The sequence below is a fragment of the Helianthus annuus genome, chromosome 5, assembly GCF_002127325.2.
Source record: "Helianthus annuus cultivar XRQ/B chromosome 5, HanXRQr2.0-SUNRISE, whole genome shotgun sequence".
NCBI classification, from domain to species: domain Eukaryota; kingdom Viridiplantae; phylum Streptophyta; class Magnoliopsida; order Asterales; family Asteraceae; genus Helianthus; species Helianthus annuus.
Genome location: NC_035437.2, coordinates 143,466,838 through 143,492,032, shown reverse-complemented (window position 1 = coordinate 143,492,032; position 25,195 = coordinate 143,466,838). Strand labels below are relative to the sequence as shown.

Sequence of the window (25,195 nt, the reverse complement as noted above, 5' to 3'; positions counted from 1 at the left end):
GCTCAATATGAAGAATTGACTTTTGATCAAGCAATCCAAAAGATGAAAGGTTACGCACGGACCTTAGATAATCAAGACTCTGATGTCGAGAAGTTGCAAGATCCGACTTTGTATCATGCAAAGCAAATTGAAAAGGGAAGTAATTCAGGTGTTGCTTTCATTTCAGAAACTTCTCAAGGAGATCCTGCAAACCATAGTGCCTTTGTCGTTCGTAGCAATAGTGGAAGTACCGTTGGTGGAATTCCTATATCTCATGGAACGTCATCGTCAAGGGCTAGACCAAGTGAACCAAGCTTGAATGTTCCTAAAATCGACTTGTACTGCCTTAAGCTCATAGAAGAAAATATGGCACTTCTTGCATCGTTCATGATGGCATTCGAGAATTTTGCACTTGGAAAATTAGTTGAACCATCGACTCTCGATGAAGATCTTGATCAAATCGATCAAGATGAAGTGGAAGAGCTTGATTTACAATTAAGTATGGCGTTACTGGTAAGAAGAGCGAAAAAATTTCTCCAGGTGGTAACACAAAGACACGAATGGGGACTGACATGACCAAAGTCAAATGCTACAACTATGGCATCTATGGTCATTATGCAAGAGAATGTCGAAAACCAAACAATAGAGAAGGCAGTAACGGTTAAGGAAGCTCAACAAGATCCAACAACAACAGTTCAGCCCCATCCAATACAACTTCTACCATTTTAACAACAACCTCATCTGATAACCTTACTCCTAGTGCTAGTAACGCTATGATTGTTCAACCCCTTCCAACTGTTAGTGAACCACACGACTGGGGGATTGTAATGGAAGAAACAGCTACTGCTATTGTTTCACAAGCATTTATTGCCGAGATCTCGAAGAGGGGTTTGGAGATTTGTTCGAAGAGGCGAATGTGGAAGAGTTTACTGTGGTGGCGGAAGCTCTAAGTGAAAAACTGGAAATGGATAAAATCAAAGAAGCTGAGGAAGACAAGAAAAGAGAGAATGAAGAAATAAGAAAGAAAGAGGAAAAGAAAGATGAAAATGATCGTTTTGAATTCAGGATTGCAGCCGAAGAAATGAAATGCTTTGCGGATAAAGAAATGGCAAGATGAAAGCAGGAAAAGCAGGAAGCTCGAATCAAGCTTCCATGGCTGATATCGAGGTATAATCTAAATCTGCTGATAAAAGATGTGCTAGATGCGTAGACTTTGTCGCTAAGTGTGACAGATACGCACTCCATAAGAGTAATTTAATTACTGATCTGGAGAAATCTAGAGAGTTAATTGTTGCGCTTTCGAGGGCTGACAAAGAACATAGAAAGTCAGGTGATTGCCTTGAAAAAGGACATCTCTGAGTTTGAAAGACGACTTGGTCAAGAGACGATTAAGAATCAAGATTTAAAAACTGAACTTGAAACGTGTCAAAACACTGTTTTAGAAAAGAACCAAATGATTTTAGACAAAGAAAACTTGATTCTTGATCTGCAACGAAAACTTGAGAAATAAGAAAGTTCGTCAGATGTGATGAATTTTTGCATAAATAACCTTCGTCTCAAAGATTTAGAAGATGAGATGTTTGGTGTTGGTTACAAGAAGGTTCCCCCACCTACTAACCACAATTATACATCGACACCTTCGATTGATCCTGAAATTGCATATTTCATTCTGACTGCTCCATTGACTGTTGATCCTTTGAGTAAGGAAGAGTCTGAATCCAAATCGGTATGGGAATCAGAATAAAAGAGTTTGAGTGATGCTCAAACAAACGAAATTGATTTGATCAAAATTGAGAATTTGATTAACTCAAAGATTTTGGAAGCCTTAAATCAAGTTCAAAATGTTCAAAAGCCAAAGTCTAAAAAGAAAGGTAAAACGAATGTTAAAAACTTTTTCAAACACCAACTTTGTGAAAGGCGAAAGTTTTAACAAAAAAGTTGAAAGGATTGAATAAGGTTCAAATTCTGACTTTGTGAAACAAAAATAAAAGGCTTAAATGAAGCATCCTCGTCCTCGAACAGTCAATGCGAGGATGATCAACAAGAAAAAAATGAAAATATTGATAAACGACGATGCTACAAATGTCGTTTGAGAGGACATTTAGCTGCAAATTGTCCAAACGACAAAGGAAAGAGTCGTATTGATCCTGATCTAGATAAGCCTTTTGTCATTAAACCACAAAATGAACCTAAAAAGAATGAAAAGAAAAGTGGTAAAACACAAAATGTAGATAAACCAAAGGTTAAAAATAAAAAAGGAAAGGATCAGGAAACCGACTTTTCGGATGTTGGTAGCGGTCGTTGGTCAGATCGTGGATCGGAAAGTTCTTCAGCAAAACGTGAGAATCGTGAGAAAATTCGACGACCAACTCATGTAACTTTCCGACCACAAGAACAAGATTATCAAACTGGAGGTTCTTACAACCACAATGTTCGACCTTATGTTCAAAATTGTTACGTTGATAACCGAAACGTGTCACCGCCCAGATTTCGTGGTCAAAGACACCATTCGGGATACCAACAATGTCACACCCCAACCCATGGCGGAATCATCGGGGCGCGGCACTAGGCGAATCAGATTGCTCAAGAGAATCAGTAACAACTATAAAGCAACATTATTTATTACATTTGTTATCCCATACTAACAATCAATACAATCACAAAAGTTATCACAAATTTCTTGTCCTCTCGAACAATACAAATCCGACAATCTAGATTTTAGGTGAGTTTTTAGATTCCTAGCTTGATTTGATGTAGACCGCGACTAAAACCTGCAACATACGTTAAAACATCGTCAATACAAAAGTATTGGCGAGTATACAAGTTTTGATAGTGTAGCGTAAATAGATAAAAGTGTTGCGAATTACCAAATACACAAACGAGATACCTCAACATACATGCATATAAGACAGATATATACTACCAGCTAAGTCTCTCGAGCTGCGATTGCGATTGCTATTCATCCTAACTAGACCCGATTAGGTTCTATAGTACTATACTAGTTAAGGCGGGACCTTGCGAGTATAAGTCCTAACACATATGTAACTAGCATCACGTGTAAATATGCATAACAGTTATTCGCAAGTGATAAATAGTTTAATTGTATAATTCGTTTTGATAAGTTCGATTTGATAGGAACGTATGTTACACCCAAAATGTGATAAAAAGGGTTTGAGTATACTCACAGTCGGTGTTCAGCAAGTAAACACAACTTGGTTGGATTGAAGGGAGCGCGTCTGCAATTAGCCTGATTACAGATTGATAGCGTAAGCGATGAACGGTGCGTAAAATGGTGCGAAGTGTCAATGGATCGGACAGTAATCCGATCGGATGGCAATCCGATCGGGTGGCCGGTCAATCGGGTGACAATCCGTTTGGATGGTCATCCGATCGTGTGACCATTCGATTGGATTGCTACCTCGCTTGGGAAAGATGTGTTTGTGTATGATGGTTTGCCTTTTGAAGTTTTCATTGTAGCATTTTGAAAATAGAGAAGTATCTCTACCCTTTAGGTCGATCGGTTCGATCGGGTGACGATCCGATTGGTGGAACACTTAGTGAGAAGAAATTCACATCAGTTTGTCACTCAATCGGATGTCAGTCCGATCAGGTGGCAATCCGTTTGTCTTGTCCATGCATTGAACATGTTGAAAATTGTTTAAGTGTTAAAGTTCCAAACATCACACGATCGGATGGTCGTTCGATCGGGTGGCAATCCGATCGGATGGTAATCCGTTCAATGTTTAAAACTCTAAATCATTTGAACAGGTGCTTAAGTGTGGAAACAAGTGCAAGCCGATCGGACGGCTATCCGATCTGGTGGCAATCCGATCGGGTGGCAATCCGATCGGACGACAATCCGTTTCGATGGTCTGATCGTCTTGTTACTAGTTTTATTTTGAAAGTTTGATCGAGACGGTGTGATAACGTGCTAAACAACAGAACCCCATCTTGACCCAAGTGACCCGATCGGACAGGAATCACCCTGGTCTGACCAGTTAACCTGTTTGAGACGGTTGTTCATGTTTAACCCGAAATCGGTAGTCTCTCTGATAGAAACCAGATCTTAAACTGACACGTCACTAGAAAGAGTAGAAGGTCAGAACGAGCTCCGATTCTATCGGTTTCGAGTGCATTGAGTGTAAAGGAGTTGAAAGAAAGTTGGAAAAACCATCTTTCAATCCTTTTAACCATGAATATGTGTAGATCTGTGCGGAATTATTGTATATTCTTGTGGAAATCATTCAGATCTGAGTTGTTCTTGGTGGAATGAGGCTAAACTTTGAAGTTCATAAGAACTCCATGATGACGTCACCCTAGAACACCTCAAATCCACTGATTTCATGGTTAAAAGTTGAGATTTGAAAGAGAGAATGATGAAGGAGTGTGTGTAGATCATAGAAGTACAAGATTTAGGTTGAAAACTTACAAGAATCGCGAGAAATCGAGAGAAAGAAGCTTGAGAGCGGCTGGGTCGAGTGAGAGGAGCTGTCACATCAAGTGATGTAACAGTTGGGGTATTTATAGGGTTTCCCAAAAAGGAAGTGCCTAGGATTGGGTGGGTCACCGATCGGGTGACTGTCCGATCGGGTGGCAATCCGATCGGGTGACAACCCGTCGGGTGACCATCCGATCGAGCTGTCACTCGATCGAGTGGCTCCGATGGTCATCGTTTTGGCATTTCGTTTCGATCATTAAGCGTTGCGATAGTTTGGTTAGACATTTTCATACCCACATTTATATATTTATTATAATTAATCACAAAGGGTTGTATAAATATCCACATTTCAAAGTCTGCGTAGCGACGTTCGAGTGGTGCGTGTTTCGTATATGCGTTGCGTTGCGACACATCACGGCTATCGAGGAGGGTAGAATAGGTCCTCACTCAACGTCATCGTGAGTGTTAGTACGTGCGATGTGATGTGTTATAGAGATAAAGTATGCGAAATATGCAAAAATACTGCGATATAGCGACGTAAGCGAGATAGCTACATTATGATCTGAATCTCGGGTGCTAGGCGTAATGAGTACAACGAGTAGTAACAACGCACGAACGTGCGGGTTGTTACAGTCTCCCCTGCATTCGGAAATTTCGTCCTGAAATTAATCCACAAGAAGTGTCGCGAGAATTGATGCGAGTGAGAGTAGCGATAAAAGCGTTAAAACAAGCGAGCGATCAATTGAAATTCTACGAGCGAGAGCATTGCGACGACTGACGTTGGCAGCGAGTAAGGTGATTTGTATAACAAAAGATGGCAACACACGAAAAACAATCCAAAAGTGTCTTGAATTCTCGAAAAGTTGATTAATTCGAAAAGGTTTGGAGAAAACTTGTTTATGAAAAATCTTCCCACAGGGTGGCGTTAACTGTTTCGTTGTTCCCACCAGCGCTATGAGAGGAGTTTTATTAGGTTAATAAAATATTTTAGGATGATTTAAACTTGTTTTACGAAATTCTCTTATCACACGGCATTAACTTGAGTCGATTATCAAACCAATGTCACAAGAGAATCGTTTTGTACAAAGCCTTTTAATAAAACCAAAAATTAATTTTTTTAAGGTCGGCCCCGCATGGCACTTTTCCACAAAAGTTCGACAATATGGCTAAAACGCTTATATATAGGAAGTACCAGCGGCGTATCCACCACGTTTTAACCATATGGCTTCCGTCTAGTGAGGCAGTGTCATACGTGTCGACATAGTACAGACAGATTTGCGATGACTCGATCCAAGCGAGAAAGGGTTGGATCAAGTCTTGAAAAGGCGAACTGAGTGATGAAGTCGTTTTCGAACTCAGTTTAGTGACATGAGTGAGTGCGATAATCTGTCAGCGGTACACGGAAATTCGATAGCACAACACAACATAATGAGCGAAAAAGGCGGCGTTAAGCGAAAAGCGATAAGCGAAAAGGGATAAGCGATAAGCGAAAAGCGATAAGCGAAAAGCGACAACAGTCGAGCGATAGGCGACGGTGATGCGTTTGCAAGCGATGGAAACATGCGATTTGATTAGATTCGACCACACCACAACATTAAGCCCCACATGGCCTTTTTCCACGAAAGTCTGCTAATACGGCCAAAACACTTATATATAGGAAGTACCAGTGGCGTATCCACCATGTTTTATCCCTATCAGTTTCGTCTCGTGAAGCGAGGTCATGTGTTCTAACATAACACAGATAACATAGATAACGGTAAGCGATAGCGATAAACGTTAAGCAATACACGATGAGCGATGGAGCAATACACAAGCGATAGAGCGATACACACGATTAGCGATAGAGCGATACACATAACCAGCGATTTGGGCTATGCACACAATAAGCGATTGAGATTACGAATTAGATTCCAACGATAATGCGATTGCGAGCGTGTTGACTGACGAAAAGTCTAGCGATTACACGCTTTGAGTTGCGATTAAGATTGTTACGCCTTGCGAGGTAGTTTAGTGTGTCGAAAATAGATTCAATAGTATACTTGGTCTAATAATGTTCAACTTGTATGGCACTTTCTTCACAAGACATTGGTTGGCATGGCGAAGCACTTATATATAGGAAGTACCAGCGGCGTATCCACCATGCTTCCACCACACGCCTTTGCCCCGTGAATAGGTGTCACACTGTGTCGACATGGTCAAGACGCTTATATATAGGAAGTACCAGCGGCGTATCCACCACGCTTAACCATGCTTTTGACGTTATGGCATCATTGAAACTCATTACAATCTCCGTGCACTGACCATAGTAATCCCGTGTGCACCCGCGATTAATTTGATCCATGCACGTTTATCGTATTTTATCTAAAGAACGCGTAGTAGGGGTAAAACACATTTTATAGTACATAGTGCTAGTATGTAATCCGTGAGCGAGTGCGAGGGAATGGGAGATAAATAGAGTCCACATTGCGTCGAGAAATAGAACAAGTTCAGTATAAAAAGAAATTAACTGTGAATATCGTATCATTACAACAACATCGGAAGAATAACTAATGTTGTTGGGGAGGACTTCTACGGAGACTGCGATCGTTGCTGGAATTCCTCAAGTTTGCGGCCCCGTGCGGCAGTGTTGAGTAAGATGACCATACCAGTTGCAATTTGCGCAAAAGCGACAGTTAGCTTCTGGCGGGTGATGATACGTACACATGAGACACAGGGGATGAGTTCCGTTGTAGTCGCGCTTCAAGTGAACTGGGACTGCTTGGAGAGGTTCTGGTTACGACAGTTCAGTCGCTGAAGAGTTTGAGCTCGAGGTCATTCGTTTGCGGCTGGGCTGAGCTTCCTGAAGCGATGCGTTATCCTCGGAGGATTCGTCTGAGGACTCTCTTGAAGAATCATCGGCAGATTCGTCGGATGAATCGTTAGAAGATTCGATGATGATTGCTTGACGAGCTTGCTTGATAGGATTCTTGGAGAAGAATCCGTCCAATACTGGTTTATTATTGATTTATGCGGCCAAGGGGTAGGTTTCTTCGATGGTAGCAGGTCTTGCAGCTTCGAAAAAATCGCCCACACATTCAGGCAAGCCGCGAATGTATTTCGTGATGGCTTTTTCTGAAGTGTTGACTTGACTTGGGCAGATCATGCTAAGTTGTTTGAACCTTGCGGTGTAGCCAGTATTGTCACCTTCAACTTGCTTGATTTCCCAAAATTCGTCTTCTTGTTTCTGGACTTCGTGGGGAGGGTAGTACTCTTTCTTCATGAGCTCCTTCAGCTCATTCCGAGAGAGTATAAGCTTCAAAGATCCCACATTTATTACATTCGGCAGTCCACCAGTTGAGTGCTCGCGATTGGAATACTCCGGTTGCGCAAGGGACACCCACTCTGAAGAAGGGTAACTTCGATAGAATTGAACCACTGGAGTAGCTAGGACACACCTCCTTCACCCGTGAACTCCATCGGATCACAGGCTTTGAAGTGTTTGTAGAGGAAAGTAGATTGCGGCGCTTCCGTCTTAGAGTCTTCCTAGGTTCGAGAGTTGCTGAGAGAGTGCACTTGAGCGACGATTTGAGGAATGACCTTGGCCACTTCCTTGGCCACAAGCGAGGCAATCCTCTTCTCGGTGCTTCGTTTGGCTCTTCTCCTAGCTATTTGTCTCGAGGTAGAGTCGTTTGAAGACATCTAGACAGAGAGATTTGGAGTGAGATTCGATCATAATGATTTTTGAGTTTTGCAATGCGATTTAGTGCGATCAAAACGTGTTGCGAGTAATACAATAGATTACACATAGGAGCCACATAGGAGACACGAGATTCCTAAGTTCCCACACTATTGATTTGCTTGTATATATAATTAGTTGTAGCTTATACTTATACACACACATGTTGGGATAGGATGCGCGAGGACGCGTTGAAGCGAGAAAGCGAGGGCGGTTAATTAGACATTAGCTTTGTTGCGAACATTCGGTTTTCTTTTTAGATTGCGATGGCTGTGCGAGTTGTGTGTCTAGAAAACAGGGAGCGAAAATTGGTAAATCGAGAAATCGGTAAAGCGTAAAGTTTTAAATTGTAGACACATAAGCGTAAATAAGTTTCGTAAAACGTAAAATCAGCAAGTCATATGCTAGAAAAATAGATAGAGTGCCTCGGGTGTTTAGGCGCCGACTACCCAAGGTAACCCAACTATACCCAACAAGTTCGTGCACGCGCGTTGCCCTAGAAGACTTATGCTTCCACTGGGATGCAGCTCATGGAATTCGTCTTCCTAGTCATCGCGTGGCTCGAGCTATCGTTATAGTCGAGTCCTTGGTGAGAAATTTTGAAAACCATTTTATAGAGAGTGGAACGGTTTATTAAGATACGGGTTTCACCCTTGACTTAATTACTTCGCTCCCGGCTGTAGTTGTGCTCTTCGAATAAGTCCGAGAGTTCCACTAGATTGAAATGGAGACTTTCGTTGAGATATGGATGTCACTCCTAACTTAACGAAAAGTTCTCGTGCTAGAAAAATGCGTTGAGTGAGCGATCTTATCGAGAGTTCTTGGTTTTCACGCTTGATCTCGACAGGACCACTCGGTTGAGTTACGCGAGTATTTTCGAAAACGTGTGTATTGTGTTGGCCTTAGGAAAGGCTAAGTAATATTCCAACCTTAGGAAAGGCTCTTCGTGTGAAGTTGTAGTATGCGGTGTCCACGCGAAGTTGTAGTTATTAGCGGATTCGAATGAGGGTATCAAGTAGGCCCATACAATTCCTACTGGGTTCGTACGAGTCGGCCTGTTGTTACTTAGACTATAGACTAGGTCATTTTTAGGACAACAAACCCGGACTAGGTTGTGTCTTTCCTAATTCCCTATAGTTATGGCTCTGATACCAATCTGTCACACCCCAACCGATGGCGGAATCATCGGGGCGCGGCACTAGGCGAATCAGATTGCTCAATAGAATCCATAACAACTATAAAGCGACAGTATTTATTACATTTTTTATCCCATACTAACAATCAATACAATCACATAAGTTAACACAGGTTTCTTGTCCTCTCGAACAATACAAATCCGACAACCTAGATTTTAGGTGAGTTTCTAGACTTCCTAGCTTGATTTGATGTAGAAAAATCTGATAAACCTCATAAATATGCATAATAGTTATTCGCAAGTGATAAATAGTTTAATTGATTAATTCGTTTTGATAAGTTCGATTTGATAGGAACGTATGTTACACCCAAAATGCGATAAAAAGGGTTCGAGTATACTCACAGTCAGTGTTCAACAAGTAAACACAACCTGGTTGGATTGAAGGGTGCGCGTCTGCAAATAGCCTGATTACAGATTGATAGCGTAAGCGATGAACGGTGCGTAAAACGGTGCGAGGTGTCAATGGATCGGACGGTAATCCGATCGGATGGCAATTCGATCGGGTGGCCGGTCGATCGGGTGACAATCCGTTCGGATGATCATCCAATCGGGTGACCATTCGATTGGATTGCTACCTCACTTAGGAAAGATGTGTTTGTGTATGATGGTTTGCCTTTTGAAGTTTTCGTTGTAGAATTTTGAAAACACAGAAGTATCTCTACCCTTCAGGTCAATCGATCGAACGGTGGTTCGATCGGGTGACGATCCGATTGGTGGAACACTTAGTGAGAACAAGTTCACAGCAGTTTGTCACTTGATCGGATACCAGTCCAATCGGGTGGCAATCCGTTTGTCTTGTTCATGCATTGAACATGTTGAAAATTGTTTAAGTGTTGAAGTTCCAAACATCACACGATCGGATGGTCGTTCGATCGGGTGGCAACCCGATCAGACGGTAATCCGTTCAATGTTTAAAACTCTGATTCATTTGAACAGGTGCTTAAGTGTGGAAACAAGTGCAAGCCGATCGGACAGCTGTCTGATCGGGTGGCAATCTGATCGGACGGCAATCCGTCTCGGTGGTCTGATCGTCTTGTTACATGTTTTGTTTTGAAAGTTTGATTGAGACGGTGTGATAACGTGCTAAACAACAGAACCCCATCTTGACCCAAGTGACCCGATCGGACAGGAATCACCCTGGTCTGACCAGTTAACCTGTTCGAGACGGTTGTTCATGTTTAACCCGAAATCGGTAGTCTCTCTGATAGAAACCAGATCTTGAACCGACACGTCACTAGAAAGAGTAGAAGGTCAGAACGAGCTCCGATTCTATCGGTTTCGAGTGCATTGAGTGTAAAGGAGTTGAAAGAAAGTTGGAAAAACCATCTTTCAATCCTTTTAACCATGAATATGTGTAGATGCGAAATTATTGTTTATTCTTGTGGAAATCATTCAGATCTGAGTTGTTCTTGGTGGAATGAGGCCAAACCTTGAAGTTCATAAGAACTCCATGATGACGTCAGCCTAGAACACCTCAATTCCACTGATTTCACGGTTAAAAGTTGAGATTTGAAAGAGAGAATGATGAAGGAGTGTGTGTAGATCATAGAAGTACAAGATTTAGGTTGAAAACTTATAAGAATCGCGAGAAATCGAGAGAAAGAAGCTTGAGAGTGGCTCGGTCGAGTGAGAGGCGCTGTCACATCAAGTGATGTGACAGTTGGGGTATTTATAGGGTTTCCCAAAAAGGAAGTACATAGGATCGGGTGGGTCACCCATCGAGTGACTGTCCGATCGGGTGGCAACCCGATCGAGTGACCATCTGATCGAGTGGCTCCGATGGTCAGCGTTTTGGGGTTTCATTTCGATCGTTAAGCGTTGCGATATTTTGGTTACACATTTTCATACCCACATCCATATATGAGTTGCGTTATGACACATCACAGCTATCGAGGAGGGTAGAATAGGTCCTCAGTCAACGTCATCGTGAGTGTTAGTACGTGTGATGTGATGTGTTATAGTGATAAAGTATGCGAAATATGCGAAAATACTGCGATATAGCGACGTAAGCGATATAGCTACATTATGATCTGAATCTCGGGTGTTAGGCGTAACGAGTACAACGAGTAGTAACAACGCACAAACGTGCGGGTTGTTTCAAACAACGACATGCTTTTCATGATAATGAGCAACCAAGATTTGATAGAAGTTTTAGACCTCAGCACAGTCAAAACTTCGGTAATCTTTTTAGTGGAAATTCTGGGTATAATAACCGTTCTCAAAATCCGCACAATCCTCGATTTGCGGGTGGATATTCTAACAATTACCAAGGTGGAAATGTTAGAACAACAGTGAAGATGGTTATTTCAAAGAATTTTCGTTTGTTGATGAATTTGGACAACCCAAGACTATCACGGCTTGGGTCCCCTATTCTAACTGATTTCCTGTTTGAGAATGCTGGAACAGCTGAAGAGAGCTATCTATATTTGGTATATCGATAGTGGTTGTTCCAGGCATATGAGGGGAAACAAAGATCTGTTATCAAATTTGAAATCAATATGTTGTGGTTATGTTAACTTTGCGAGTGAAAAGGGTGGTTATATCACGGGTGAAGGTTCTGTGTCAAACGGCAAGATCACCTTGCATAAGGTGAACTTTGTTGAAGAACTGAAGCACAACTTGCTGTCAGTATCTCAGATATGTGATAACAAGTATACAATGCATTTCACGGATAATGCTTGCTTCGTTCTTAAGCCGAGATTAGTAGTTCCAGAAGATTGGATCGTGATGAGAGCTCTAAGAGTGAACAACACCTATGTGATGGACATACGTCCGGTTGTGAACTCCTCTGGTCCGGCGACGTGTTTAATTTCAAAGGCAACAGGAGATCAATCTTTCCTATGGAATCGAAGGATGGGCCACGTGCATCAACACAAAATGAATCACTTGATAAAAAACAACTTGGTGCTGGGTGTTCCATTACGTAGTTTTAACATGCACAGTAAATGTGAATTCTGTGAGAAAAGGAAAATCAAACGTAAACCTCATAAGCCTAATCACATAAACTCTATCCAGCAACCATTAGAGCTGCTTCACATGGATTTGTTAGGTCTGATCCATGTAACTAGCATTGGTGGTGTGTCTTAGAGTTTGGTTGTCATAGATGATTTTTCAAGGTATTCGTGGGTATTTTTCTTAAACTCGAAATATCAAACTTTTGGGACCTTAAAAGATTTATTTAAACAATTAGAGAAAAATTACCCATTACCCGTCAAGAGATCAAAAGTGATAACGGAACTGAATTTAAAATCAAAATATGGATGAGTTATGTCATGATATGGGTATTGTTCATCAGTTTAGCGCTCTTTATGTTCCTCGTGTCGTTTTTACCTATTTGGTACCGTATCGTATTGGTACTCGTACCAAGTTTACATCTTTGGTACTCGTATTGTATTGGTACTCGTGCCGATTTTACCTAATATAGTACCCGCATGGGTGCTAAAAAATTAAACAAAAACAAAGTGGTACCAAAGCGGGTACCGTACCGTACCAATATATTTGGTCTAGTATTTGGTACCCACTTTTGTCCAAATTCAATGGGTACAGGTACTTGTTGGTGCACTTGTGTCTGTACTTTATCTGTATCCAGTCTCGATATAAAACGATGTCTATGTTAGGCTTGTAAGTTTGACCAAGTCAACTATCCTCCTAGTTTGACTTGGCCAAACAGTTTGTTTATGAATGTAACATGTCTGGTTCGAAGGATATCTCATCGAAGGATAGTTAGATCCTTCGATGAGCTCGAAAGTTGAACCTTCGATGGATGGACCTCGATAGATAGTCCTTCGAGGTCACTGTGAACCCTTCGATGGAAGCCTGATCGAAAGATGATCTTTCGATCAGTATTCCTGATCCTTCGACTGGTTCAACATCGATAGATGATCCTTCATGACATCTATCGGATCCTTCGGTCAGACCTGCTGTGTATGGGTATATATACCCATGCAGTGTATGTTGAAAGACAGACGCACACATAGAGAGTTGAGAGCATTCTGTCCGAAACACACACACACATAGTGAGAGTTTACAAAACTGATTTGTAAACATTGTGCTTGTAACCGGAACCTTCATACGTATTAATACAGTGGTGTTAATCGGTGAACCTTTGTGTGTTTGTGTTTATACTTGTTTCATCTCGGTTTGCTTGCTAGCTTGGATTCCGCACTCGCTAGTGGGTTTGTATAACAAGGTTTAGGTTCGTCATCCTCCGAAAGGGACCTACAGTACTGCACCAATCTCATCCCTAATATGTATGACCTGTGTTAAATAGTTTTTTTGGTTGAAAGTTATACCTTAAGTAAAGCCTCTTGAGCATCTTTTGTGTCCACGAGCTTAGATATCATTCATGTTAGAAAAGCTTAGATAGTATTCATGCTAGAAAAGCCCCTTGAGTAATGACACATTTATAAATTAGATAGTATTCATGTTAGAAAATCCTCTTAAACATCTTTTGTGTCCACAAGACCCACCTTTAAGCCTTACTCTTCCACTAATACACAAATTTATTCTAAATCTTCTGATGTCACACCAAATAAAACAAAGAAAACTAAAATGACATTTCAAGCATATAAAAAAAATTCTTAGCCATAGCCCACAAAAATCAAGACATGCAACATAGTATTACTAAACAAATAATAATAAAACCAACTAAAAAGTAGAAACCCCTAGTCTTTCTTCAGTGGACTTCTCTCGGATTTACTTATGCGTTAATAAGTCAATATATATTGTCTTCAGTCTACCGTCCAATCTCCTTCGATCATTATCTATCCAATCTATCCATATCCTTCTTCTCTGATAACTCTAACGTAGTGTAGATATAAAAATATTTTGGGCCTTGAGAAATTAGGGGCCCTAAGCTAGGTATTTACCTTTCTAAAGCTTTAAGGTCGGCCTTGTAGTGGAGGTGGGCGGCGTCTGATGTGGCGGTGATGGTCGTGACGTGAATGAAGGGCGATGGCCATGACGCTAATGGTCTCCGTCTCTGTTTTGTTCTATGACAATACTAAGATTTAGTGGCTGCCTTATCTAGCTAAGCTTCAGCACTTGACAACTTCCATACTTGTAAAGTAAACAAGAATTCAACAATAGTTCTTAGTTTGGCACCTTTGGGGAGCATGAGCCTTAATAATACCCAATAATGTTGCAACATCGTTCTTTTTGTATCTTTTTTTTTCTTTTTTGACATGGTATACGCGTTTAACCTTTGCAAAAATTTCAACATTTTGAAAATGTAAAGGATTTTTATCTATAAGGTTGCGTCATATGAAAATCTATTCCTCTCCAATTGCCTTATGGAATTCGTCAACTAGGACAATAGAGTTATTACCTCATAAATTCAATGTTTGGCGATGGTATGGCTGAGAATACTGGGAAGTTTAGGGGTTAATAAGCAGAGAACAATGATAAATAAATAAAGTATTAGTAACCATCGACTTACAGTTTGACACACGATTTGTGGTTACTTTGTGTGTGTATATACGATTACGATTTATTTGATAAACAAGTGTATCTATAAATCTTTAACAAAAATACATCAAATATAGAAAAGGCCACAAAGATCACATGCAAATATATAAAACCTCAAACCATTCTTTACCACGTCAATAAAATTCAAACATTTCCCATACTATAACTAAAAAAAACGTCCAGCACGATCACAAAAAGAAAGGAAGAAACCAAGGTTTGTGCAGCTATAGGAAATATAAACTTGAATCTAATCACATTCATTAAGCACGGATCCGGAGGGCCAACTGGATGTCTTTGGCCATGATTGTGACTCTCTTGGCATGAATGGCACACAAGTTGGTATCCTCAAACAGACCCACTAGGTAAGCTTCGGCCGCCTCCTGAAGTGCCAACACAGCATGACTCTGGAACCTCAGGTCACTCTACAACACAGCATTCCATAAACATTAATGTGAATCCCACAGTAAGATTAAAATAAGATGTGTATGTATTACTGAATAAATTAATAATCACCTTGAGAGCCTGAGCAATTTCGCGGACAAGCCTCTGGAATGGCGCTTTACGGATGAGGAGTTCAGTTGTCTTTTGATACTTGCGAATTTCACTGTACGTGTTCATGAACACAATCAATGAGTGAACATGATTAATTCTCCCATGCTAACAAAAAACTGACTCGTTAGGTTTTAATTTGATTTCTTCTCTGACAATCATTTACATTGGCCTAACTGATCATTCCATAATGTCACCATTCTAGAAATTAAACCTAGAATCGATCTTATAAAACTGGAACCGGTGATCATGCATGCATGCTTGCAAATTGTTTGATTGATTCGATTTATGGATTTCTGATCTTACATTGCATTTCATTGACCAACATGGATGTATAAGTGTGTGCTATTCAAGTTCTAGGGTTTTTGAAAATAAAACTGACCGAAGCGCAACAGTTCCAGGACGATAACGATGAGGCTTCTTCACACCTCCAGTTGTTGGAGTACTTTTCCTAGCAGCCTGCCATAAATTTAAAACTTTTACGACAATTTGCAGAAGTAACTAATCTCCAGAATGCTACACATTTGATCAAAAACAATAAGATTACAACAGTACGTACCTTGTAAGCCAGTTGCTTTCTGGGAGCTTTTCCACCAGTAGACTTGCGAGCGGTTTGCTTGGTACGAGCCATTGCCTTCCAGATTCAAGAAACTAATAACCGAAACCAAACTTACAATCAGATATAAACAACTAAACATAATAAGAAAGTAAAGAAACAAAATTCGATACCTATAGACGGATCGAGAGATTGTAAGATTTAGAATGCAATCTTCCATTTAACGTATGCATATATATAGGGAGTGGTGGACCTTGGTTTCCGAATATAGAGAGAGATTTTCGGTGTGTTGTTTTTTTCTGATTGGTTTCTAGTGTTAGTAAATGAATTTGATTGGTTATAACTATTTGACAGGGATTGCAATTTTGTGTTTCTTTTGTGTGTTAATTATTGGTGTTTAGGGTTTAGGAAAACCAAATTTTATTTATCGTAAATTACAATTTCAATCCTTTATGTTATACTAATTTTCAGTTTTATTCTTAAACTAATGAAATATTAGAAACTAGGTTTATTACCTTCGTCACGTTGCGACAAACTTCTTTTGTCATTTAGTTTGTATTTACATGTGTTTTGAAATCACTACGAGCGTGTTACGCACAAAACCGATGAAAAAATTAAAAAGAAAATGTAGAAAAAACACTAAAAGGTAACTCAAAGAAAATCAACTAAAAAAGTTGTATGGTATTGATGTTGATCGTATGAAACCCGTGGTCAGGGATGAGCAAATAGTACTGGGTTCCGGTACCGAATTGAATTTCCCGAACCGAAAGCTCTTAAGTACCAATTCGTTACCGACTTTTGATGTTCCTGGTACTGGTTCGCTAGCGGTTTTTACCTTCATATACCTGTACCGTAACCGGTATTTTGGGTACCAGTCCTGATTCCCTATCGATTGGCACCGAGCTCATCCCTACCCCTGAAACTAAAAAAAGATATCATTAAAAGTTGAAGAAAATCAACAAAAAACGTTGTACGATACCGTTTTTGTTCGTACGGTACTCGTGATCAAGGATGAGCAAATGGTATCGGGTAGCAGTACCGAATTTCCCGAACTAAAAGATATTCAATATAAATTTGGTACCGACTTTTGACGTTTTCTATACTAGGCTGGTGTCGATTTTTATTTTCATGTACCGATAACGAACAGGAGCGCACCGGTATTCTAATAGAAGGTGGATAAATGAAAAAAAAATGATTGCCACATGGCAAGTATTGAATGGTGTAGGTACTATTCATTAAGTTGCTCTTTTAATATATATATATGTTGTCATTTTATCTTCATGTACCGATACCGAACAGGACTGTACATTCTGATAGCAGCTGGGTAAATGAAAAAAATTGATTACCACATGGTAAGTATTAAATGGTGCAAATAGTATTCATTAAGTTGGTCTTTTAATATATAGATAATTGTCATTTATGTTTAAATTTCTTGGCATGTTTCATCCTATACCCAAAGACGTTTTATAAGTTAAATGAAGCCATTTGCCCTATCACATACAGGCAAAATGTTTTTTTCCCTTTTTCTATTATGCACCTTTTCTCTCTCTACTAAGAATCATGTCGACCTTCTCTTCCCTTTCTACACTTCATCGCCCTTTATTGGATAAGAGACATAAATGATGTTCAGTTGCGGACTAAATATCCTATCCTGGGCTGGTTATGTTACCGTATGGAGTTGGGCATGTTTTCATTCTTATTGGATGCAGCTGAATTGTTATAGTTTTAGCAACTGACCCAAAGGCTTGGCCATGTTACAATATCTCATGCAAAAGACCGTTGGGTCTAGGAGCTACATCCTTTCTAGAGCTTTTGTATAAATAGTGTAAAACGTGTGATTGAAGGCTTTAATAGAACTGTGCCAGAGTATGTGTTTAACGGGAACAATTGGGTCTCGAAAAAGGTTATGATTGTGGTGTGGAGAGCTGAGAACGAAAGACCTCTAGCGAGGGCTGCTTTGGCATTTAGATACATCCAAATTCCATCGGACAAGTGTGTTTTCTATGGTGACTAGGATGAAACTAGTGAGCATGAGTTAGTTGCTTGTCAATAGACCCAAACAATCTTGCAGATTGTAGCTCATTGGTGTAGGCTTCCTAATTACTTTGCTTTAGTATTAAAGATCTCTTGGTGTTACATGATATTGTCTATGGTTCAAAGAGAAAGAAGGCTATTCATGTTGTAGTCCTCACAACAATATGATGTATTTGGATAATGCAAAACGAGTCGTTTTTAATCAAGCCCAACCGTCCATTTCCAAGGTTAACAAGGAGGTCAATCTATGGGTATTCTATAGGGCTGTAAACGAACCGAACAAACACGAACAAGGCCTTGTTTGTGTTCGTTTGCTAAGAAAATAATGTGTTCGTGAACGGTTCATGAACACTTACCGAACGAGACGTCATGTCCATGTTCGTTTATTAAGGAAATGAACGCGTTCACGAACGGTTCATGAACACAAACAAACACTAACAAAATCGGCAGAGGCTAGAGGTCAATGGCGGGGGAGAAGTGCCCGAACTTTATTTTTGGTAAAGCCCTAATCGTTTTATAAATGTCGATAGTATTCATTTCTATTGCTTATTAGCGAAGAGATTCTCTTAATGATGATTGATTGTTCGACTAAACTAAACGAAATTAAATTAGTTTCCATCTAATTACCATATTAAATCTCAATCTATTAACATTTTACTTTGATGTGTCTATGTATAACCTTGTGTTATATAGTTTATGCAACAATCAAAATAGTATTTAAGGTCGGCCCTGTCATGGAGGTGGGCGTCGTCTGACGAAGCGGCGGGGGTCGTGACATGAATGAAGGGCGATGGTCGTGACCCTAATGGTCCCATCTATCTCTGTTCTGGGTTTTTTACTTAGTGTGGTGTGTGGTTGTCGCGCACTACCTGAGACTATTGCATTGGCATAGATCTATCTATGACACTACTGAGATTTAGTGGATGCCTTATCCAGCATAATGTATCAAGCTTTAGCACTTCACAACTTCTTCTTGTTGGTGCACTTGTGTCTGTACTTTGTCTGTATTCGGTCTGTATATGAACGATGTCCTTGGTAGTCTGTAAGTTGACCAAGTCAACCATCCTCCGGATTGACTTGGCCAACAGTTAACATATGTTTGATATGTTTGTCTGCATCGAAGGATAGCCAAGGATATTGTTGATCCTTCGAGGTGCTCGAAAGATAGGCTTCGAATGATAGACCTCGAAAGGTGATCTTTCGAGGTCAATGCTGATCCTTCGATTACCTTGTCCTCGATAGATGATCCTTCGGACCATCTATCGGATCCTTCGACCAGACATCATGGGCTGGGTATATATATACCGATGCAGTGTTGAGTTTTAGACAAGATGCACACAGACAGACAGACCTGAGAGTTGAGAGCATTCTGTCCGAAACACACACATACTTTGAGAGTTTGCAAACAGATTGTAAACACTGTGCTTGTAACCGGAAACTTTCTACGCATTAATACAAGTGGTGTTAATCGTTGAATCTTTGTGTGTTTGTGTTTGTTCTTGCATTATCCCGGTTTGCTCGCTAGCTTGGATTCCGCACTCGCTAGTGGGTTAGTATAACAAGGTTTGAGGTTCGTCATCCACCGGATAGGGACCTACAAGTGGTATCAGAGCTTGGCTCTTTACCTTGTTTAAAACCGGGTTTTTCAAGTTCTTTGGTGTGTTTGGACACTTGGTTTAGCACCCGTTTTTGGTAGTTTTCTGCATAAAAACGGCTTCTAAACCTTTCGGGAGTGTTCAGGGTCGGTTTGGGTAAACATAAAATTTGTTTTGTGAAACTTTGTATTTTCCGGCCACTTTTCCGATCATATCTCCGGTGACTGGTTGAGGATAAGGTTTGCTTATTTGGGTAAACTTTTTGAAAGTCAAAAAGTTGGTGAAGATCTGTGTGCAGAACATACCTTTCTGCCGAAAGTACTTCACCAACCCATCACCTTTTTCACCAACCTATCACATCAACGTCAGTTGTGTCAGAATCTCTCGAAAGATATCTTTCGACTTCGAAAGACCATCTTTCGATCAAGGAAGGCTCGAAAGATCATCATCCTTCGACCCATCCTTCGAAGTCTGAAACATACCTTTCGATAAAGGAATCTTTTCGAAAGATAAGTGTCCGAAAGATAGGGATTTATCTCGAAAGATAAGGATCTTTCAAGTGTGAATCTTTCGAGATTTTGAATCTTTCGAAGCCAGTGCTCGAAAGTCAACAGTGATCCTTCGAACACTGTTGATCATTCGAACAAGTGTGATCTTTCGAAAGTTAGCTGTACGAAAGATAAGGATATTTAACTCGAAAGATAAGGATCTTTCAAAGGAGAATCCTTCGAGTTCTTGAATCTTTCGACATCATTGTTCGAGATTCAACAGTGATCTTTCGAGTACTGTTGATCCTTCGAACAAGTGATTGATCTTTCGATTGTGGACAGTTTATTGTTAACAAGTTTCTGTGATTTCAGATCTTTCGGAACAGGATCTTTTGGCCGTGATATCTTTCGGTTTATTCACTTAGCATTTATTTTGCTTATCTATCATGAATCCGAGTTGGTGGAATCCTGCTCCAGATAATGGTGAATATACAAGATCAAATGTCACTCCCTCATGGTGGGGTACATCGGCTCCAGACGATGGAAAATACACGAATACAAGGTCATCTCCTTTATGGGCTGAGTCGCCGGTATCAACTTCTTCTCAGGGAAATCAATGGGCTTTGGTATCGAATCAAACTCCAAGCATTCAAAGTATTCTACTAAGCGAAAGTGAAACAGGAAGTTTGAATCGACCTCCAAAGTTGATGCATTTGAATGAATATCCAGGATGGGTTGAGAGGTTTAAAACATATGTTCTTGGTCAAAATACCGAACTGTGGATACGTTTCACCACAGATTTCGATCAAGCCATAGAGGTTGCTGCTTCAGATTCTGCTACGTTTGCTGATCTTCCAGAAGATAAAAAGAAAACGTATGATCTGGAAAAGAAGGCATATGCCATTCTTACTCAGGCGTTGAGCAAGGATATCTACCATCAGTTCGTCAGCTTCAAGACAACAAAGAAGTTGTGGGACGGATTGAAAAACAGAGGAGTGGGAAATGCAGCAACACGTCAAATGCGTCATGATCTTCTCAAGAAAGAATTTGAAGGTTTCACTTGTATGGATAAGGAGTCCTTGGGAGATATGACAAGCCGATTTTATCATCTGCTTACAGAATTGGATAATTATAACGTAGTAACAACTCAAGCTGAAGTTGTGAAGAAGTTTGCTGATGCTTTGCCTCCTCAATGGAGTAGTTTCTTGGAAATCCTGAAGTACAACGGAGTGTTGAGAACCACTAATATCAACGAATTCGTTCAACTTTTGGAAAACAAGGATCAGGAGGAAACATTGAAGGCGAAGAGAGTTCCATTGCCACAGAATCCAGAAATGTACTGTGGAACTTCCAATTCTTCGGCTGCAAGAACCGGTTCACATGCTCCACTTCAAACAGCGTTTGTCACAAGCACAGATTGTTTTGGCAACCCAATCCAAGTTCCTGTTAAGCCACCTCCCACCACAGACATGTATGGAAATCCAATCCAACCACCTCCACCTCCTCCTGCTCAACAACAACAACGTGCATGTTATGGAGGAACATCATCTGCTGGTCAACAATCAAAGTCAAGTACAGTACAGCTCGACACGTCAAGCTTCTCTAAAATCAGTGTAGAAGTAGCTAAGGAACACATGGAGCTGCTTAACACTGTAGTGAGCGCGTACTGTGGGTTGATAGAAGGTCAGATTGGCAACATTAATCTGACACAAGAAGATTACAGGCAGATTGATAAAGAGGAGATGGACTTGATGGACATCAAGTGGGCCTTTGCGAGTGCTGTGAGAAGAGCAAAGGATTGGATGGAAAGTACTGGCAGAACCAGCTTGGAAAGTAAGCGAGACACCAAGTATGGGTTCGATAAGCAAGCTGTAAAGTGCTTCAACTGTGGTGAACGGGGTCACTTTAAACGGGAATGCACAAAGCCAGCTCAACACGGGAATCAAAACCCCTTCAGAAACCAAGGCAACCGGCAGAACAGAAACAATGATCGTACCATGGTACCTGTCAACAACCAAACCAACCGGGCACTTGCGGTTCAGATAGATGAAGGTTGTGACTGGTCAATCCAGTTGGGTGGTGATGCTCCCGATGGAACAGCATGTTTTGCTCAGGTTGTGAAGAAGTTAGTTCACACCAGTGGTGGAGAATCTTCTACCAGTGGTGGTGAATCATCTGAAGATGAAGATTCGTCTGGATACAGTAGAAGTGTTGATGAAGAATCATCCAACTCTGGTGATGATCATGTGGGTGAGACATTTAATGTTTCGAATGATGTTGACTTTGATGAACTTTTGGAGGAAGCTGCAGCAGAAACTCAAAGATGATCTATTCTGGTGGATCAAGCTGCTTATACTTCGTCTTCTCTCCATTCAGCCTTTATGGCTAATGTCGACGGTTCATCAAGTCAGGTATGTGTCGATGAACCCACTGCTGTTAACTGTGATGAATGTGCTAGGTTGCATGCTAGGTATGCCGATTTAGAAGGAAACATGTCTGTGTTGCAAGCCAAACATGATGCTTTACAAGCTAGTTTGTTTGACTTGCAAGACAAACATAGTTCCTTGAGTGATGAGTGGTGTGACTTGCAAAGCAAGCATGAGGCTTTGCAAGAGAAATATGATGTGACATTCATCCACAATCAGAAGTTGACTGTGGATCTCTCTAAATGCACAGAAGCCAACATGTTTTATGAAAACCATGAAAAAGAATTTAAGTCAGTAATTGAAACATTAAAGAAAGATAAAACTGAACTGACTAAAATGGTTTCAAGAAAACAGACTGATATTAATTTGTATATATCTCGCCTTGAGATTATGCAAAAAGAGATGGCTTGTGTGAAAACTGAAAGTGATGCGATCCAACTCAAGCTAGACAGATATTTGAGCTCTAGCTATGTGTTAGATCACATCATTGATGTTCAGAAGGAAAAGAGAGATGTCACATGCATAGGCTACAAGAAGTGTCCACCACCAGTGAGACATAATTATGACGCCATGCCTGATGAAGAGGACAGGGTATTCTTTGAACCTTCTGTGCCTCTAGATGTTAAGGAGTTTGCTGCAGGACTCGGATACCAAAAGGAAGTATCCTCAGATTCAGATGTGTCAGCAGATACATTTGTGAGTGCTGAACAGAATCAAGATCCTCCGGTTGTGATTGAGGATGCTGATTCGTCTGATGATGAATCTGATGATACTGTCCCAGCAAAGTCTGATGCGGTAGTCAAAAATGAGGACATACCTCTTGAGAATCACATTCTATGTGATCCCCCTGTACAACCCGCTAAGACTATTGCAACTGAGTCCTCATCTGCAGAAGAGCCGGAGAGTGTGAATTTGCTGTACACTCTAGTTGGTGATGATAAGATTTACTCAGACAAAGATTTTCCCATTAAGAATGTTAATCAATCCTTAATCTGCAAAGTCTTTGAGAATTCGACGAGTAAGTTCTTGGGAAAGGCAGGACCTAAAGTTACAGTTACACAGTGTCCTCCTATTCCAAAGGCTGAAACTCGAAAACAATTTGGTAACAAGAAATTACCAACAGTGCCAAAGCAGCAAAATCACACCAAACCCAAAGGTAAAACACCGGCTCAAGTTGACAAGAAGCCGAATCAAAAGAAGAAGAAAAATGTTAACTTTGTGAAATCGACGGGAACAGACAAAATTGAAAAGTTTGAAAATCAATCTAACTTAGATTTTGTCAAGAAAGCTATTGTCGAGAAAAGAAATGAACCAAGCAGTTCAAAACCTAGTACCTCGGGTTCACAAAGTTCAACATCATCGGCTAGACGATCACATGATTCTTCGGGGTTTGTAGAACGAAGATCATGTTTTGAGTGTGGAACCATTGGACATATTATTCGTAATTGTCCATATCTTCATAAACAAAAAGGAAAGGTTGATGATCCCCGTGGCAAAACTGACCGTAAGCCAACTGTTTCCACAAAACAAGATCCCCGACTTGTAAAAGAAAGGGAAAAGAAACAGAAACGGCAACAGGTCAAGAAGATTGAAAAAGCAATTAAAATCGATGTGGTTCAAAAACAATCTGTTGCTGTAAAACCAGACAATTCTACAACTTCAAACAATCAAGAAGTTAAAGTTTTAAAGAAAGACACTGGTAAAACAAAACAGACATGGAAACCTAAATCGGTTACTGAATCAGGGGGACCATCACAATTCACCAACCATCAAAGACAAGAAGTTATTGTCATTGATGAAAATGGAAGACCCAAGACCACAATGGCTTGGGTCCCCATGTCCAACTAATTCATTTGAGTTCATGTGCAGGGTGCTTCAGGAGGAACTATCAGTAGTCATTGGATTGTTGATAGTGGGGCATCCAGACACATGACAGGCGACATGAAGCTTCTCTACGACGTTAAATCTATTAGAGGAGGTTATGTTGCTTTTGCTGGAGATAAAGGTGGATACATTAAAGGTGAAGGAATGATATCTAACGGGATTGTCAGCTTTGACAAGATCAATTTTGTGCAACAACTTGATCACAATCTTCTCAGTGTTTCTCAAATCTGTGACAAGAAATTTTCGGTACACTTTGATGCTAATGGATGTTATGTGCTGAAACCCGGCTTCAAAATTCCAAAAGAATGGATTCTCCTGTCGGCTCCAAGGATAAATGATTTGTACGTCCTTGACATGAGCCAAGCTATTACAACGTCTGCACAAGCAACTTGTTTCGTTTCCAAAGCCACAGAAAAAGACACTATCTCTTGGCACAGACGAATGGGTCACATTCACTTACGAAAAATGAATCATTTGGTTTCAAATGAATTGGTGAATGGTGTTCCCCTCAAAAATTTCCATCTTCAAGACATCTGTGTTTCGTGCCAGAAAGGAAAGCAAACGAAGAAGAAGCACCCTACAAAGAAGATCAACACGGTGGCAGTTCCTCTTGAACGCTTGCACATGGATTTGTTCGGTCCTGTCAAGCACAAGAGTATTCGGGGTGATCAATACTGCCTCGTGGTTACTGATGATTATTCAAGATTTTCTTGGGTTGCGTTCATGGCACACAAGAGTGAAACCTTTGGCATTATAAAAAACTTGATCATTCAAATTGAGAATTTGTATAAGTTGAAGGTTAGGCGGATACGTAGCGACAATGGTACTGAATTTAAAAATCATTCCATGGCGGAGTTCTGCACTTCAAAG

The 25,195-nt window shown here is 40.5% G+C and overlaps 1 protein-coding gene across 1 annotated transcript; it reads right to left on the bottom strand.

The window, feature by feature from the left end:
- Positions 1-14,952: 14,952 nt before the first annotated feature.
- Positions 14,953-16,098, bottom strand: LOC110941514 (histone H3.3). The gene is made up of 5 exons (XM_022183154.2): positions 16,072-16,098; positions 15,902-15,993; positions 15,725-15,801; positions 15,307-15,397; positions 14,953-15,215 (listed from the first exon to the last, which is right to left on the bottom strand). Exons 2-5 carry the CDS (start codon positions 15,971-15,973, stop codon positions 15,054-15,056), a joined length of 402 nt encoding a protein of 133 aa, XP_022038846.1. The 5' UTR covers positions 15,974-15,993; positions 16,072-16,098; the 3' UTR covers positions 14,953-15,053.
- Positions 16,099-25,195: the final 9,097 nt, after the last annotated feature.